Source organism: Trachinotus anak, unplaced genomic scaffold (genome assembly GCF_046630095.1).
Source record: "Trachinotus anak isolate AG129_WGS33_773 ecotype Australia unplaced genomic scaffold, CSIRO_AGI_Tana_v1 ptg000002l, whole genome shotgun sequence".
In the NCBI taxonomy this organism is placed as follows: Eukaryota; Metazoa; Chordata; class Actinopteri; order Carangiformes; family Carangidae; genus Trachinotus; species Trachinotus anak.
The window spans coordinates 9,512,545-9,532,421 of record NW_027273853.1 but is presented as its reverse complement, the minus strand read 5'-3'; the positions used below and the strand labels follow the sequence as shown (position 1 = coordinate 9,532,421).

General features: G+C 42.6%; 1 protein-coding gene across 1 annotated transcript in view; it reads right to left on the bottom strand.

Moving 5' to 3' along the window:
- Positions 1–17,581, bottom strand: part of LOC139630969 (cyclin-dependent kinase 17-like) — a 33,914-nt gene extending 16,333 nt beyond the window's left edge. Inside the window, exons 1-2 of the mRNA XM_071494878.1 lie at positions 17,162–17,581; positions 5,871–6,019 (exon numbers count right to left, since the gene is read on the bottom strand). Coding sequence (XP_071350979.1) covers positions 5,871–5,997 — 127 coding nt within the window. The 5' untranslated portion in view covers positions 5,998–6,019; positions 17,162–17,581. The remainder of the gene's footprint in view (positions 1–5,870; positions 6,020–17,161) is intronic.
- Positions 17,582–19,877: the final 2,296 nt, after the last annotated feature.

Sequence of the window (19,877 nt, the reverse complement as noted above, 5' to 3'; positions counted from 1 at the left end):
GAGGTGAAGGATTTATTCTGTACGGAGGAGAAAGAGAAAACTGAGCCCAGTTCAGCAGGACAGAGCTCGGACAGAGGGACAGACACTGTCGGACATGTGCAGCGAGGATCAGGCTACAGAGTCAATAATTCCACCACAGAAAAGAAAGATGGCTACGGAGCGTATACATCAGTTCATCTCTCAGACAAAACAGAGTCAGAGAGAACCAACAACTGTTTTATAACAAGGTTCAGAGCCCACTGGTAATCACCTTTTTCTCCTTTAGAGCATGATGACGCCGGCAAACATGCAAACAAGTAGTGGTCAGGGTTAGTGACTCAGCTCATATCATGTGTCTGAAACAGTGATGGGAACAAGTGAGGGGTGGGCAGTTTGAAACTAATATCTCTGGTTGTATGAGGCCATTGTGAGTAATGTTGCAAACCAACAGGCAGAACTGACTGATGGGAATTTTTTTTTTTTTTTCTTAAGATGTTTTTTACATTAATGTGATTGTGAAATACTTTGATTTGTCAGGTGTTGGATAATGTAGATACAGACTGGGACCACAATGCAAAATATATAGGCCTGAAACTAACTTTTATCAAACTAACTCATTATCAATTACTCTATTGACTTCTTCCTTGATTGATCGCTCAATCTAGAAAATCTTAGAAAATCCATCCCAATTTCCGAAAAACGACGTCTTCATATTTATGTTTTGTCTGAACAACTGCACCAAAACCGAAGATATTCTGTCCATAATATTCAGGATATTCTGAACCATAAAAGGCTAAGAAACCTGATATTAACATTTGAGAAGCTGCAAAGTTTCTGAACAGAGAGTTTTGGAAATTCTTAAAAAAAAATTAAAAAAAAGAGAAAAGAAAAGACTTACAATGATTAATTGACTATCAAAATTATTCCTGATTAATTTTCTGATCCAATTAATCAGCTTATCACAGCTAGTCTGTATGTCTTGAATGTGCTTTTGTTCCTTCACCTGATTAGATAAATGCGCCTCTGGCCGGGCTGTCATCAGCCACTGGCCCTGATTTTCAAGCTGGAAAATAAAAACATGGCACCTGTTAACTGTCAAATGTATCTGAAACTTTAACAAATCAGAGGCAGGAAATAAGATATGCAGTTGCAGGGTCATGCGTCATTTTATATCTACAAGGTCTATAATAAATAGTTAACAAGATCTGTGAGCTTTGAGAGTCAGTTAGCCACGTCATCACCTTAACTACCCTCACAGTGCAATGATTTGTCTGGCTTCAGTCTCCAGGGTCAACTAATTCTCCGTGTGTTTCTCTGACTTAAATCTTATCATGAAAATGAAGTTCACAAGACTTGGCTGCCTTTTCGAAGCTGATTCAGAGAACAGAGGGTGTTCAGGTCTGGTTGAGCTACAAAAGCAGCTTTCACTTCGTTCCGTTTCACCAGCACGGATGTCACAGATGTCTAAATATGACATATTTGGTATGTCCTATAATAAAAGCCATGTCACAAATTTGTGGAGGTTTTTTTTTTTTGTTGCTTTTTTTTTTTTTTTGCACATGCCAACACATCAACAACACTGACTTAGAGGAACATTACTGTGCAAACACTTTAGTTACAGTTTAAATGTTTAGATTGTTACTCATCGCGCAGCATCTTCAGGGAGCCGTTAGTTTGCAGCACGACAACAACCCCAAAATGTAAAGCCAGAGTCATAAAGAACTATCTTCAGGGACAAGAAGAACGAGGGGCCCTGCAGCAGATGGTCTGGCCCCGACAGAGCCCTGATCTCAACATCATGGAGTCAGTCTGGGATCACATGAAGAGACAGGAGACACTGAGACAGACTAAAGCCACACAGGAACTGCAGCAAGTTCTCCATGATACTCGGAAAAATAACCTGCCAAGAACCTTAAAAACTGTGCACAAGTGATCCGAGGAGAACTGGTGCTGTTTTGGAGGGAAAGAGTGGCTGCACCAAATACTGGTTTGATTCAGACTTAGTGCACTTTGTATGTTCATTTAAAAATAAAAACTATTCACTGCATTAGTTTTGAAAGCATCCTCTGCAAAGTACTGTATATGAAGCATTTCCTAGATTTCCTGTGAAACTAGAAAAATACACAGCCCCCGTGTAATATCCAGGTCCTTATGCCACCTCTCCCTTATCTCTGTGCAGCTGCTGCTGCTGCTGGCCTGAGTTATACGTGTTACATAATCAGATCAGGACCAGAATGCATTCCCCAATCAGAGTTCAGATCACATCTCATCTGGCTACTTCATTCTGTCTCCTCTCTACCCCACTTACTGTTACACAGGCTGCTAAAATCCCCTCACGCAAGCTCTCTCTCTCTCTCACACACACACACACACACACACACACTAACAACGTTTCTGTGTCCCCCCTCACTAAGCACAGAACACTCTGGCCAAACCTGGTGTTAATCACTACACAAAAAGCTCTTTACAAAGCCCAGTTAGTTCTCAGAGGGAGGTGGGGAGGGGGGGCGGACTTGGACGATCTGATTGATTGAAGAAGGGGAAGAAAAAAAACGTCTTATTTGGACAAAAGACAAGAGAGGAAACTGAGGACAAGCATGAAAGAAGCTTGTGAGAGAGAGTTGTGGTGACCAAAAGAGAAGAAGAAGAGCTGAAAGATGCAATAAAAAATAAAAAAAAACAACAACGGAGAGGGGGGTTACATCAAGATGCCTGGCTGGTTTCACCAAGTCATCCAAGTCGCCGTGGCGATGTCATGGAAACTCTAGAATGTTTCCAGACCCTGAGCGCCATGGCAACTATGTGGCGGCACACCAAGGCATGCTCCCTCGCTCCCTGCAGATTTAGTGAATATCAGCAGAGATAAGCTGCTGTGCTGCTCTGCTTTTATTTTGACGCCTTGAAGGCCACAACCTTCAGTGGGATCCAAATGAATGATGTAACCAACTACAGTATGTGCGAGTGTATCTATAGAAAATGAAACAGTCACGTCACATGGACCGACCGGAGTCGATACGAAGTTGTGAGGAGGAACGAGTTATTTCTGTAACATTTTCTGAACAGTTGCTGAAGGATTTCCAAGAGTTGGATCAACATAACAGCGTCCCAGCTGAATTATCAGTGCAAAGGAAGAACAGCCTTGTTAGAAAATATCTGCTTCTGTGATAAGACATCAAGGGCTCTATTACAACAGTCCAAAGCACACAGTCTAAAGCATGTGGCACAAATGCATTTAGGATATGTCCGTATCACTTTTGCTATTTTAGCAGCGGAAAAAATGGGTTGCTCCACCGGACACATGGTTCAAAAGGGTTGTGCCAAGTCTCTTAATTAATCATGGGAGTGTTTTGAGCGTAACATGCAATAAACCAGTGCCTTCTCCCATTGCCTTTAAAAGCCAGGCATGTTTGTGCCTTGGTAGATTGCTACTATAATGGTGCAGTGTTTCACACAGAATTAGAGAGTACTTGTGCCAAGGGGATATTGTGACTGACCAGTGAGTCCAGTCCCGGCACATGCACGCAGCAGCTCTGTGCGCCCTGAGGGGAAAGCAAGGACTGAGCAAATCAAGGCACTGCGCACAGCTCTGCCAAGAAGTAACGGCACGAATCATATTATATATGTTTTATGTTATATTTGTGAGAAGTGTAAATAACTTTCAGCTCTATTGTGAAACTGTGGTGGACAGACTGAGTGTAGGTGATGAAAGGGAAACACTGGCACACTCTGCTTGTGCATAACAGGCAGAGTGTATGCGTGTTGTGCGCCTGCATATGTAGGCACATATTACTCTCTTGATAACGCGCCCTCAAAATAACAGTGAAATACCACTGACTTAAGACCAGGTCTGTGTTGGTCAATCACACAATTACTTTGCGCTGCCTAAAGAAAGCAATGTGCCAACAATGCACCTAACCACACTTCATTACTGCGTCAGTCTGAAACTAGCAAAGTCTCCTGCGTTGCACTTTGCGCTGTGTGTAAGACAGGGGCCCAAGAGCATGAACGTAAAAGCGTAACAACAAAAGTCAATCTCAACTCCCACGGTGCATTTCAGTAAGATGTATCCAGTCGTCGAGTTTAAAATCCTGATGAGTGAACTGCTAATGGAGAGCTGAAGCTAAAAATTACAGCTGATTCCACTTTCTGATTCTGGGTCAGTGTTAGATAAACTTTGGCTTTGGATAAAAGTACTATATATATATTCAGTCCATTAAAATCCAGCTACTAAATCCCATTTCAGACACTTCATTACATAAATATGCTGGAAAATTTACGTTAGTCTAGTGTTTGAATAAAAAGCCTTGGACATTATTGTGTTATCCTTCACATTTCATAGATACATATGACCCTCCTCATTGTGTCAGATAAACTTCAATAAACTCCTAAATCACTGTTCCATATAAGTAGTGTTAAACTGTAATGCACTTTATTTATTCACTGATGGAGATAATAAGACATTTAACTGCAGAATAAGTTTTAAAATCCATAACTGCTGCAACCTGAAGGAAATCACGAACACTCACTGTCTGTATCAGGAGCCAGAGACCACGTGGGCATTGCAGCTGGTCCTGTCGTGTTTGAATAAAACTATTACACAAAACTTATGTAACAAAGAATATGAATGTCTAAAATCTTTTGTCACAGCACTACATAACACTACATATCCAAATATACTGTGCTATTTTATGGGAAACCGGTTGGGTTACTTCTAATGGCCAGTTAAGAGCAACTACCACAAATACAGTCCAATACAACAACCCTGCACTAAACCAGCCTTCATGAAGGTTATAGTGTTTGGTTTCTGTTCAAACTGTGGTAAAGAGGTGTTGAGTCAATTGTTTGATTATTTTGGAGGCTATCGTTTGTCATTCTGGTGAACTGTACTGCAATATAGTGTTTCTAATATTTAGTCCAACCTTATTGATATAAATGAGGAAGAAAAAACATTTCTCAGTATAACGTGATGTAATTTAACAGCACTATAACTGTAGCTGCCAAAATGACCATGAGGATGAATCAACGTCCTTCTCCAACAGTTTCAACAAAGACTGATTATTATAACATTTGTGAAACTGGATTTTACTGCATTAAAGTGCATGAGTTTCAAACAGGTGTACCTCATAAACTGAGTGTATATACCACTTTATGAAACATCTAACAGTCTGTATCGACCCAGGCCTTACGAATACCAAATATTAAAATACTTTCCATAGCAGTGTTAGCTGAGGCTCATGGGTACTGCGGTATATTGAGTCCTTTGCCGTACTAAAGTGATGCACTAAACTAGAATTACCACCTTGTGGTTGTGTGTCTCTGCCAACCAGCCAAGTTGCAGGAAATATGGTCACAGTTTCCCCTTCCTGAGCTGCAGCACTGAATAATGGCCAGAAGTGTTTTGGCAGAATATCATGATGTCACAGTGAAGCTGACCTTATCTTCACTTCATTTTATTCTGTGAGACATTTGAGTCAAATTGTCATAATTAGTGTATGAATTTGTGAGTTATGTGCAAAAACATGTTTTGTGACGTCACAGTGACTTTTGACCTTTGACGATCAAATTCTAATCAGTCCGTCCTTGAGTCCAAGTGAATGTGCCAAATTTAAAAGTTTCCTCAAGGCTACTGAGACACTGTGTTCACGAGAGTTGAACAGACAAAACAACACGGAAACAAAATACCTCCGGCCACAACATAAACAAAAACTAAGCTGACATAACTCAATCTCATGGGCATTAAATAAACCTCTTGACTCATTAAATAATTATCATCATCATTATCTACAAGCTTCATGTTATTATGATGAGGAACTAATTTACAGAGGTGATACGGCCGCTCTCTCCCTTCTCACATCTTTATACACATTTGCCGTCGCGGCAGTAAAACTCACCACTGTCCTTCAGGCCGTTCTCCTCGATGGTCATCTGCTCGGCCAGCTCAGACAGCGACTCGTCGATGGTGTGGCTGCCACGAAGCGTCTGAGAGAGCCGTCTCTTGAACCGCTTCATCTTCTCCATGGAGCTCTCAGGAAGGGGAGGCCTAAAGGTTGGCATAAAGTGAAGAACAAATAAAGAATTATTACAGTTGTTATTGTAACCCATGTAAGACGAGGAATAAGAAGAGATACAGTTGTTGTTTTAGTCGCAGAAGAGGATTCCCACTGTCTGTAAGCTGCAGGGATGATGTGGGCCTTTGCATTTCAAAATTTGTAACATAAACTGCCTTTCATTCAAAAGAATACACCTCATCCACCTGCAGCCATGTTTCACAATCCCACATCAAGAGCCAAACCGAAATCAAAGGCACGGTTAGATCACCAGGTATCTGACTGAGCCAACAAAGACACAGCCCAAGTAGCACGCTGACGTTAATTATGACTCAGCTCATTCAGGCACATTACTTTACATTCCTCCCCTGGGAAACATGACAAGTTGGTGAGAGATTCTTACGCTTGAGTTTGGAGTACAGTCCCTGGCACACCGAACTATAAAAGCAAATCCTAAACCGGGGGGATTTTCTGCTGAATGGAGCGGGACTAGCCTGGGCCGCATTGAGTCCACATCACACATTCCAGTTGCATTTACTGTGTGCATGAGAGTGACTGAGTGTGAGGGTTAGAGACCCTGTGTCTGTCTGTGTGTGTGAGAGAGAGAGAGAGAGAGAGAGAGAGAGAGGATTCGTGTGAAAAGCGTTTGAAATCGAGACAGAAGATATTTGGGAATCTTTGGCAGGAGCAGATTACAGGCTGCCTCTCCCTGTGACCTCGATGTGGAGATCATGACTCCACTACAACTGCTAGCCCGGACCTGTGTCTGTCTTTCTGTGATGATGATGATGATGATGAGTAAAACCAGACATGAAAACACATGAGCAGCAAAGCCCCTCAGGGCTCGCTGGCAGTCAACTATTCCCTAGTGACAGCAGCCTTTTGTCTTCTGAATATCACTCACAACACCAAGTCTGTCCAGAGACGCATCAACTCACTGCCTTCGGTATGACTGAAAACGAGAGCTGCTTTCCCCACAGAGGGGATTTCAAGTGACCCTGACTTAGACTTTGTGTTGTCAGTGGGGGACTGCAAAGTTCAACTGACAATTATTTTCATTATGAATTTCATTAATGTGATGAATTAATGGTGAGAATGCCTATTTTTATATTCCCAAAGTTTGTAAAGTGATGTCTCCAAACATATTCAATTTAAAAAGATATGATAGATAGATTCAAACATGTGAAGCAGAGAAAATCTGAACATCTTCATACTTGAGAAGCTGGAAATAAACAAATGTTTGACATCTGCTCTTCATAAATTACTTAACTGATCAAAACTGCTTTTAATAATGGAGCATCAGCCCATCAATTTAATTACTGAGCATCAACTGGAAAATCAGATTTGACTTGTAGCAAGTCAGAGAGGTGAAAAGGTTATAATGAAAACATGAAGACAAACAAATGCTGCAGCAAACAAGTGGTTATAAAGCCATGGTGTCTTGGTTTCAAAACTTTCGTTTCACAAGAAGAGCTCATTGAAACCAGCATGTGAAAAAAATCTGGGGTGAGAAATAGGCCACGCAGCTCCTGAATCATCTGCGACAGCGACTGGTTTAAAAAGTTTGTACACAGAGTTTTATGAGGCAGTGAGCCTGTTCTCTGTTCCCTGCACACAGTGGACAGCAGCAGCCGTCTGTCTGAACTGGGCCTGAGTCCAAGGCAAACTGGGACAGTGCAAAGACGAAATATTAAACCGTAGATCAGGAGCGCTTACACTGCGGCAGGAAACTTCATACAGTACACACATGGTTCACAGCTTCAGAAAGCAGTGAAAAATCTGAACTGGAATATCCCTGGATTTAGTAGTTTAGGACAAATATCATGGAGTCGTGACCTTCCTGCTTTGACTCTAGCCAGGAACGTTTATCGCACGTTTCCTTTCTCTCCATATTGTCATACAGGCAAAATGCCATTGGAAAAAAAAAAAAGTGAAACATGCATTCATCAGACCCATGGTCACACACTCAGAAAGCCAGACTGCTTTCAGGATATCTGAATGATTAGAGAGGCACTGCATCTGTGTGTTCTGTCAGAGCAGAAGAGCACATATCCAAAATTAAAGTTGAATTTTGGCAAATAGGGTAAATTTACAGGGTCTTTGGTTCCACCAATTTAACACTGTACTCCTACAACATCGGCCGCAGAGCCACAGACATCATGTTCTTTTATTTCACATCATCCTTACCAAAACCTGCCTGAGATTCAGCAGCTAATGTAGCATCGAGCTTCAAGCAGAGATGTGGAGCAGCGACAGAGATCTGGTGCTCACCTTCAGATTTCTGTCATTTTCAGACTTGTGGTCTGCAGAGTTGACCCACGCTGACTCAGGTGACATCACCTGACACTATTTATCAGATTTCACACAGCTTCCTCTGGAACCACAAGTGGATTTATTCAACTTTTTTCACATGTGCAGTAATACTCCCCAAGACCCACGGACAAGCTGTGATGTGTCTTCTGAGTACAAAGGGATGGAACTTGCTTCATTTCATATCCAACTGGTCAGAATATACATCTTTACATTTCTCTACATGTTCTTCCCTTCCGTGCTCTTAGTCAAAGCAACAATCAATCTAATTATTCCAGGAACCGAGATGAGGCAGAATGTCAACTCAGCTGTCAAAGCAGCTTCACATCAGTCAGTTCTGCCTCATGACACATCAGCTCCAGCACGGGCACGCAGTCTGTCATCTACTGAACAGCTCGCTGCGTTACCCACACTCCTGCGGCAGCCTCACACACAGCCTGCAACATGTGCACCAGAGAGAGAGAGGGAGGGAAAGCACAATTTATAACTCTGAAAACTATTCATTCGCCACTGTTGAAGGGTGCACTGAAGGAGATAACTCACACATCAGAACTTGTTTCTGTCATTAGTTGTTTCAGTCGCTTACTAACGCACAAAATGCTGAACAGCTGCTTGTTCCAGCTTCGTAAGTGTGATGAAAAAAAAAAAGTTACTCTGGGATTTACAGTTATAATACGTAACTTTTCCACATTAAAATGTCTAGAAATGACTGAACCTATGCAATATATTCTATCTCAAATGTTTCCATCAATTCTCTAACCTAAAGAAATCCGTAATCATATCCCTTTTTCTCATGCCTCACATTGTGCTTTCCTGCCAGAAGCTCAAAATGGACTTTTTTCCAGTTTTAAGCCACATTTACACTTTTTACACCTTGGTCATTTTCTACTATGTACTTTTACCACGTGAAGGATTTTAATCACCAGATGTCTGGATATTAGGTTATCAGAGAAAAAAAGCCAGGCAAATGTGAACGCTCCCATCCGCTCGTCACATGTGAGTGGAAGAGCATTGGTGAATTACTGATTTATAAAGTGAAACTGCTTTATTGAGTGTTTCTAGAAGAGGAGACCTCTGTGGTAAATGTCTGCTTCATAAGTTATCTAGAAACAAAACAAAGGTTAGCAGCAGTGTCAGCTCCAACCCTTGCCTGACGTCTTGTGTCCACTGTATAACGTCTGCGAAACAGTGACTTAAAATGTGAAACGGCTTTATCCAGTGCTCTTAAAGTTACAGCTTTGGAGAGGAGGAGAGCTCTGTGGATGATTCAGCTCCAGGTAAAAACTTCCTGAACGACTGCCACTGGAAGGAATCCAAACCGGGAGACACTGAGGGCAATGGTCCCATGATCCCTCAGTATTTCACAATGTCACCCAACGACTTCTTTTGTTATTGGTTTGATTGAAAGACCCCTACAGCAGAAGTTACGTACTGTACCTTTAAGAACAAATACATTTATTTTCACTAGTTTGAGGATTTTTGTGAACTTAACAATTAATCATAAAATTGACATATTAATCAATAACTAACTCAACCATTAGCTGCGGCCCTAATTCTGATATTATTCTGGACAAACAAAAACTTTATACTGTGTTTAAAATCTTTGTCTGGGTTAAACTCAAATCAGGATTATGTGGCATCAAATTGGTATAAAATGACAAACCATGTACTGTTGGCTTTTGCCATCAAGTTCTGCTCAGTTTCCAGAGTAATATCCAGGAGCCCATCATAATTTATGAATGTGTATGATGGGGATATGAGGGGGCACATTAACCTCTCATAAATAACTGGGGTATGACCTACTACCCAGCAAACTCAGAGGATACAAATCACTTTCTGAAAGCCTCATGGAAAGTTAACAACAGCAGTAGAGAGAAGGAGGAAGGGGTGGGGGCTGTCTACTGGGCACCCGTATCCACTGGCCCATGTTCCTGCTCTGGGACTGAGCGTGGAGCTTTGGACATGATCCCTGTTCCGAGCCTCATCCTCGCTCTCCTAAGTAGGCCGGTCTGAGGTCTGAGCTCCAGATCCGCTGGGAGGTGGCCAGGGTGGAGGTGGAGGAGGAGGAGGAGGGAGGGGGGAGTGTGGGGTGGAGTGGAAGGGTTCGAGCACTGCGCTGATTTGGGATTTGTTGCCACAGCAACCTTATTGCTTTTTCCATGTTGAAAATGCAGAGCACAGCAGGAGACTGCATGCATGCTGATTTTCTGTGTCCCTCCATCTCACACCCTATAGCAACCCCAAAGCCCCCCACCCCCACCCACCCCCCACCCCCCACCCCCCCGCCTCCCCACAGACTATGTTTGCATCTTTTATCCACTAAACCAGCCATCAACACCACCCATGACATGACTTTCGCATTATAGACCAACTCTGACATCTCCAGCTGTATGCTAAATTGCATTTTCCACCTGTGTTTTCCTGGCACTGCAGCAAGCAGACGATAGAGGGGTGGATGCGGGATAAACAGGAGAGAGGTGGTGGTGGTCGTGGTGGTGGGGGGGAGTTGAGGCATTATGCATGCTGCAGTGGTGACAATAGACATTTGCTTCATATGGATTCTGTCTTTCTCCTGCTGTAGCCGTGAGCAGAGCATAACTGTGCTGATGATGAACAGAGGGCTACTGAAAGCGTAAGACCAGAGTTCATGCTGTGAGGAACCACCACCCCCACAGGCAGCACCCCACCAGCTAACATCACTGCAGAAGTCTTTGCAATTGTCCCACTTCTGCCTGATGGACCAATCAAACCACCACTGCTACAGCGTGACTGCTGTCTGGGCCACACACAGAAACAGTCTCCGTGACCCCTCCAGGCTCCGGTAGACCCCCTAACATCACTGCCTTTAGTATGGTAGGGGTCCTGGAAAACTCCTGTCTCTCCTCCCCTGGTTGCCCCACTTACAGAAGAAGGCAGAGAACAAGCGTAACTGTTGGCATGATTCACGGGTGAGCTCAGCCCCGCTTTTCTAAAGAGCAGCCTTTTCTCATCCTGGCCAAGACAATGAGGACATGAGTGAAGGAGCTGGCTCCATTATGGAGGCTTTATATAAAGGCTGCATTGTGCACAGTGAAAAGTAGGCTTTTTCAGGAGATGCAGGAGGTAGCACCATGCTGTGTGGTGCTGAGCCGAGCAGTGCTGAGCATGACAACCAGGCATGCCCCCCCACCACCCTACCGCACCTCACACACACACACTGCAGCAGGTGAGGCTTCACTTCAACAGTACGACCTGTTTGAACCTCGTCAAGGCCGGGTACAAACAGTCTGGTCATATTTGCCTCTTTTCCATTCGCCCTGACACACATTCTTTCCTCAGCCTGCTTTCATGCTTGGCACACATGTCACCTGTGTCCGCAGGGCTGAGCAGTGATGACAGACTGGTCAGTGCCGGTGTGTGTGTGTGCGTGCGTGCGTGTGCGTGTAATACTGACACCTCAGCCAGGGCCTGTGGTCTAAGGAGGCCAGGCCAGACCAGTGACGCACAGCAACAGATCTCACAGGCAATAAGATTCAGCGCTGGCTGATTAACACTGCTGCCATGGTTACGGCAGCTTGAGTGACAGGCCTGCTCCTCTCCAAGCTTTCTCTGTGGCCAAATGCTGCCTGCAGTCACACAGTAGATGACCAAGTTCAATACTGCAGGTTAGTGGCTGCAGTTTAGCAGCATACTGAGCCTTAGTGTGGTTCTCTAGACTCCAGGAAGAGCAAGTGTTACTGTCGAACAGCCTACAAATTTATCATCTGTGTTGTTGAGGCAATGTTGTTGTATTTAGGGCTGACTACTTTCATTATCGCTTTCAAGATTCAAGATCCTTTATTAGTCACGTACAAGAACAATAGGAAGTGCAATGTGCCCTGAATCGGCCATGAGACTGTGCAATAAAGTTTACAAATAAATTAAATTAAATCAAAAGGAAATGTGAAAAGGCTAAGGCTAAGGTGATAAAAGAAATCTAGAAAAATATATAGAAAAAATATATTCCAAATAAACAGCACAATTATAAGCAAAGCAAAGACTGAACAGTGTGCAAATGTAATAGAATAGAATATCTATGTGTTGTGCAGTGTGATAGTTTGCTGGTTGATGTAAATGGACTCAATGACATGATGGCAGATGAGATGCAGTGAGGTAGAGAGTTCAGTTTGTGTTATAATGAAAGGTTAAAAAGTTCTGGGGGCATGTCCTGGTTAAGTTGATGTGGTGATTTTTTTTCTCTCAATCGATTTGTCTTTACAGTTAATTCATTCATTGTTCCATCTAAAGAAAAAATACTAGTGCAGCTACAATTAGTCAATTAATTAATCATAAAATCATTTTTCAAAAGCAAAAATGTCATAAAGTTGATGGTTCCACCTTCTCAAATGAGAACTGTTCTTAAATGTTCTTGTGTTTTGGGCTGTTGGTCAGATAACATAAGACATTTGACGGAGTCATCTTGTCTTCTAGGATATTGATGATGGGCATTTTCGCAATTTTTTGATCAAACAAACAAACATATATTAATTGAGAAAATAATCGCAGGCTTAATCAATAAGGAAAATAATCATTATATGAAGCCCTAAAAATACCACAGTTCAAGGTCTCGTCCTCTGATCACCTGTTTTACCTGACAAAAGGTGTTTTACTGTGTAGTGTAGTTCGCCTGAAACAAACACCAGCTCTGCCGGCGTCAGAAGAAATACATACGGTTTCATGAGACACAACATTCACCTTGAGGGGAAAACGAGTGACGCACTATTACACACAGCAAAATGCCAGATATCTAATGAGTGTGGCCGTTGTTCAGACCACCAGCCATCTACCAACTAAACTGATCATGAAATGAGAAGCATCAGGGTCTGGGTTCTCTTTCCACTTTCCCTGCAGTCCAAGATCCCAAGCTAGTCAATGTCCAAAGATGTCAGCAGATACTCATGTGAGGGATGGGGACAAGCTGACATTTGGTCAGTGAGTTAAGCAACTAATCAGTTACCACAGCTACAACTGAACCATTATTTCAGCACTACCTCCGGCTGTATTATTTTAGACACTGCACCACATCACTCCAAGTGATACAGTTCACCTTTCCTATATTCTAGTTGTGGGTGCACATATACACAATGTGGGCAACTTCTGAGATATAAATATACAATTACATCCTGAATTACATGAAATTATTATTAATTTCAAAAACAAATTTCCCTCCATAAATGGCTCGAATAAATAGATTTTGAAATTAAACACACCACATGAAGCACCACTTGTTGTGACAGATAAGCCTTCTTCAGCTTATTATTATTATTATGATTATTATGATGATGATTATTATTATTATATCTATATGTTGAAAGCCTTCATTTATTCCAGATAAAAGGCAGCATGATTACCACACACTCCTCTCTGGCTCATTATGGTGATAATCGCCCAGGCGTGGACTCATCTGATCTGAGCCTGAGTCAAGTCACCTGGTGTGCGTTTGTGAGCGGAGCATTAGCATCTGAGAGAGCGACAATTAGCCTCCCCTGCCTGCCCGTCTGCGCTCATCCTCACACCAGCAGCCCCAGCAGGTCCTGATAGCCTTTCATGGCTGTTAAAAGGGAACAACGGCCCAGCCCGCTATCTAACAGTGGGCAGACGGCAGGATGGGGTTATCAGAATATCAGTTTCCATATCAAACAGCAAACACAAGCAGCCTTCAGTAGCCTTTGTAGTGATTTCAGACAGCCCGGGTGCCGGGCACAGTTGTGTGAAACTAATTTCTTCCATTCAAGTAAAGATTATTTTCATAATCAAATATTTTTCAACTAGTTAACTTGTAAAATCTAACTGAGAAATCGCTGTGGAGCTGATCAATCTTAAATAAATCAGTTGATAATCAATTTATTGTTTAAGTAATATTTCAAGTTTCTAGTTGCAGACCTAATCCCATTACGATTTCCCAGAGTCCAAAGTGATGCCTTCAAACTGCTATTGTTCAAAAAAACATTTTAAAAAAACTACATTTACAAACATATAAAAACAGAGCAAAGCTGAAAATTGTGACATTTGAGCAGCTAGAACCACGTCTTGCTTGATAAACAACAAAACCAATATTCAATATTTTCTCTTGACTAATCTGCTGTTCATATCGGCTCTTGTCTGCATTTTTCCATCACAGATGTACTCATCTGAAGAAAAAGGAAAACACTGTGGAGAAAGTTGTTTCCATCATTGTTCTTTCCAACAAGTGAGTGGTGCGAAACTCACTAAGCTTTAAATTAAAATGGAAAATTGATTAAGAAGGAAGCTGACATTTATCTTAAGCTGTTAAACAGCGGTCTACTTTCTCAGTCCCTGATTAGAGAAACCTACTGAGCTGAGGTTGAGTGGGCCTGGGGCTTTCTAAATTCAGCTAATTAAAAACCCAAACACAGGGACTTAACATGTTTTTTATTAAACCAGTGAAAACTTAATTACGAACACTTCAACGCATCCCAAATATGCGAAGCTACTCCGGCTCTAATAACGTTGGTGTGGATGACAATGTGAGTGTGTCCACTTCCAAATAAAGACCAGACAAGTGTTCAGACGGCTCCTGCAAATCCTGCCAAGAGTGACGGGAAAAAAGGCAATATTTGTCCCTCACCTGTTTCAGACATTAATACCGCAGATGACAACCTAGATATGTGGTGCAAGTTATTACTGTATAACTCAATCAAACAGGTTCTCAGCCAGCTGGCTGAAGGCTGAAGGGTGGGTGGGGGTCTTTGGTACCACCAGACACTTCCAGATTCAGACAGAGATAGAGAATCAGGGAGTGACAGCGGACAAATTTGCAAGCAGCAGCATATTTTTCTTGCGGGGCAACTGCATGTAAGAGGACTGAGCTGCTTGCCGGTGCCAGAATTCTTGTGTTAATGCAGCAGAGAAAAGAGGAAGAGTTTGTATTCATGGCTATCTATAGACAGGAGTGGTGCCTGTGACATAGCAGCTGCTCCCCTGAGAGTGGTGACACATTAACCTTCAGCCAGCTGTCTTGGCCTGCCGCTTAAACATGAGCTCACACACACGCTCACACACACACACACACACACACACACACACACACACACACACACACACACACACACACACACACACACACACAGAGAGAGTGCCCACACTCAGATATGAACATGAAATTTAAAAATCGCCCAAAAAGTCTATGAAGTTTGGTTGGCATGTGTAAAAGCAGAGCGTGAAGCTCTGGCAAAAACACATCCATTCATGTGGATGCTCGCAAACACCCACACACATACTGGACCATCATCTGATCTGCACTGGGACTCAGGGGATCAGCAACACGTAGCTACAGCTGTTTCACCGCGGGTCAGGTTACCCTGCTACCACCATCCCCAAGGCCCTCACCAAGGGAACGACCCCGCGTCAAACCAACACACACGGGCAAACTGCCCCCCCAACAGCTCCCTGCCCTCCTGAAGGTACCAAGCTCAACATGAGGCGGTTTGAGCCCAAAACCGACACATATCCTGAAGCCTCTGAATGACAGACATGTTGCAAGGAAGCTCCCCAGCTTGTGGCTGTCAAACTGAAAGCTGCTCACAGGAAATGAGAGGGAGAAAATGTGATGACAGCTCTTTAATTCACCCATATGCAAAACAATATGTACTATAGACAGTGACAAGCAGGACGACACATCCAACCTCAGCACAGGTGAAACAATTAGATGATCAATTAGTGAATAAACAGGAAATTAATCTCAAATCAAATTCAACTTAATGAAGGTTATAATTTAAAGAGACGTTGATTCAACGTGGGTACTTAAAAGTTAGTGGTGCTCTTGAACGTTGTTAAACCAACACCTCTCTGAAAATATATAAACAAAAACTGACGATTGTAACCTTCGTGAAAGTAGGATTCACTCATGTGCTCTGAGACATGGGAACAATATGTAATAAATATGTAACCACACAGGCTCCTGAGTGTTTTCACACCAAATTGAAGTTCCTCAGTTTGCCATGAGAACCCCCCTACTCCAGAACAATATCTTCCTTTTTGGACATCCTGCAAACCTCACACTCTTCGCTCACCTACACACACACACACACACACTACCACATAGGTTAAATCCCTACAAGAACAAGTACAAGGATTCATTGAAAGCATTCCTAGAAGCTGCAGGAGTCGTTCTCATACTGTTTCCCATGCAGGCTCCTGTCCTGGCCTTCCCTACCTACAACAGCTGAAAAGGCTTAAAGCTCTTAATGCTGACTGTGTGTGTGTGTGTGAGTGTGAGAGAGAGAGAGAGTTAGTTCACAGACTGGTACAGTTTGAGCGCTCTGTGCGTCAAGTTGCTGGTGAAAAATATTTAGACCAGAAAGACAGGACATCTCTGAAATGTGGGTCAGTGAATGTTTTGGTAGCAAATATGCAAGACGATACATGCAGAGCAGCCAGCCCGCCCTCCCTCTTTACAACCCGGCCTCGCACAGCTCAGTGACAACCAGCCAGCCTGGTATTTGACAACAAAGCTCACACAAATATTCAACTCATGTGAGCAGAAGAGATAAACCATGAAGCCCTCTGGACCGTGCATGTGTGCAGCTTGCAGCTGAGCCCTCGGTCAGTCTGAGCTGAATGCGGCGGATGGGACAAAGTGAGCAGCTCTCACCACAGACAGCCGCATTCAGGCGGAGGACAGTGAAGTAAACACCGCTGCATTGTTGCTCAGCTCGTTTTGTTTTCAGCGCAGGTTGGTGGAAATGTTTCTTGAGTCTCCCTCTCTCCCTCTCTCCGGCGCTTCAGTCGCCGTTTCTCTGCGGTAAATCCTCACAAACTACACCGACAATGTGAAGAGCTCTCACCAGAAACGAGCAGCGCTGCTCCGCCCGGAGTCCCCGACCTCGGAGCTTCTTCTCAGGCCGGATGCCGTCTTTCCCTCCGACCGTGAAAAAAACGAATTAGCACCGACTGCTTCTCCTTCTTCTCCTTCTTCTTCTCCTTCTTCTTCTTCTTTGTGGTTTCGGGTGGTGGTAGCTACTTTCTTCTCCTCAATGTCGCTTATATCCGCGGGGCTGTGGCGTCCAGCGGCATGGCTCGTCTTCGGGCTTTAAAGTTTCACTCCCGGTTGAAAATAGGAAGCGCTGCGGTCGGTCTTTTTTTTTTTTTTTTTTTTTTTTTTTTCAGCTCGGAGACACCACGGCAGTGTGAGGACGATGGTGATTACTGATCTGAGTGTGTCCTCTGCCTGCCTGCCTGCCTGCCACCACACAGCCGTGTCGTCTAAATGTCAGCGGGGAAACAGCGCCACCAAACTGCCGGAGAGGGAATCGACACGGCGGCGGGCAGCGCGGCCCCGCAGCGGCCCCGCAGCGGCCCCTACCGGAGGAAGCGCTGCAGCCCCAGCTGATTGCACACCTGGCTAAAACTAATTCAGTCTAATACAGCAGTGCAACCTGCACATCCTGCTCTAATGATGTTCCCTTTCTACTGTTTACACTCATTGATTTGAATGTACAAAACAATAGGAGCACCTGTCAACATATGACAGTTCAATTCAGCAGCACCACACACTTCATCCTTAATCCTCATGCAGGAAGGATTTGTTGCAGGACTGTTGTACTGCTGTTAGCTAGGTGTACCTAATAAACTGAGTGTAACTGAGTGTATTTCATCAGAAACCTGAGTCATTATTCTTAAGAAAATGCACATGCAACCTCAGTGCCCTTCCACTTAATACATCCATCGTCACATCTTTACAAATAACTGAATAACAAGTGCAGTGGCTGTTAATGTTGGTTAGAAATGAGAGTTTATTGTGCATTTAAGAAAGTCTACACTGTCTGAAATTTCAACCTGTTTCAGCCTCGCTTATATGAATCGTCAGACAAACTGTTTATTCAGCCAGCACACTTTACTAATAATGTTAATAAATTAATTACAAAAATAGAAAATAGATCAAAACAAACCTTTTTAAATTTCATTTTGAACATTTTAGTAAAACACATGTACCAAAACAGAAAGAAACATTACAGCTCTCAGCACTTTGACATAAGGTAACACTTAAAATTAATAAGCAATAAACAACCAATAGATAAATAAATAGAAACATAAAAAAACAAATAAATGACATACATTTATATATACACAAAACCAGGTAAAACAAAACAAAGGTATCCCAGGTAAATATAAGTCCTCTGGCCATGAAAGAAGCGCTGCCTGCTCAAATAAAGGTTGAGAGGAGTCCCAGATGTTAAGATACACACTGTTTTTTAATGTATGTTAGATGATCAAGGGACATGTGTTCAAGTTTTATTTTGTGCCATGCAGGCTCTTTATCTGTGATACAGTTTAATGGGATACATCTGTCCTTGCACAAGAGGACAGAATCTGAAAGAGTTTTCCTCTGTGCTCATCACATGTAAAAACTAATAAACTAATACACATAAAATGTCTGTTATGTTAATATGTGTGTGTTTGTCTACCAAACACACACATATTAACCAAGACAGACACAGAGCAACATTTTAATTATCCAGTGAGGAGACCGATGTGAGGAATCACACATGAGTTTGGAGCAAAGTATATTTTTATACAAAATCCACATCTGGGGCAAGATGCTAACTACATTTAGCATTCAGACCAAAAACGATTATCTTTATTTATTTATTTAACCATATATAAGTAGATTTAATACTTTACCTACACATTACCCACAAAACTGGGTTGTTTTATGTATAGTTATACAACAAACACCTCTTATTTTTTCCTTTTCTAGCTTTTCAAGAGAGGCATCTTCCTCCAGCTTATCAAGTCTGAGCTACTTGTACTTTACTATGAAACACATGTAAACTATTGTTGTTTTTAATTATTGACTCTTATCTGTTGATATGAATATATTCTATGCAGAGTTAATACTAGTTTAATGTTCAAGGACATTCTTGAACCTTGTTGGTCAGCATGTAAGATTATCTACTCTGTACTCACAGTGTCTTAATGGGAACTAATATAAATCAATATATAAGAAAATCATTTTTAAAGTTCTGGATCCAGAGCCACACCAAAAACGAATCACTTCCTGGGACTCTGGCTTAATGTACCACCAACATTCATTAAAATCTGCTTAAGTTTTTAAGATAACATGCTAACTGAGTCAGTTATAAACTCCTAAACTCTGTTGCATTCACTGTCCTAATTCACTTCAAGTATGATATTCATTTGGTGCAAATTAGAGTGATTTCCTCCTCCTACATGTTTTCCTCACTTACCTGAGCAAAACACTCTTACTTCACATATTCAGACCCTCCCTCCAACTTCCCTGAGCATCAATCCCTCCACCTTGGATTGCCCCATGAAACAATTTACACATTCTGGGGCACGGCCAGAATTCAGGTGGGAAAAAAACTCAAGCAAACAGACGGCTGCATGCTTTCGCAGAAGTGGAGAGAGCGGCCTTGTTGAGGTGCCCATTTCAGCTGCTTCTGTAAAGGAGACATTTGGCAAGAAAACCCAGCTCCTGCTCTGGAGCAGTGTTTTTGTTGTCTGTCGTCCATCTTTTCTCTAATAAGTTTGTGTTTAACC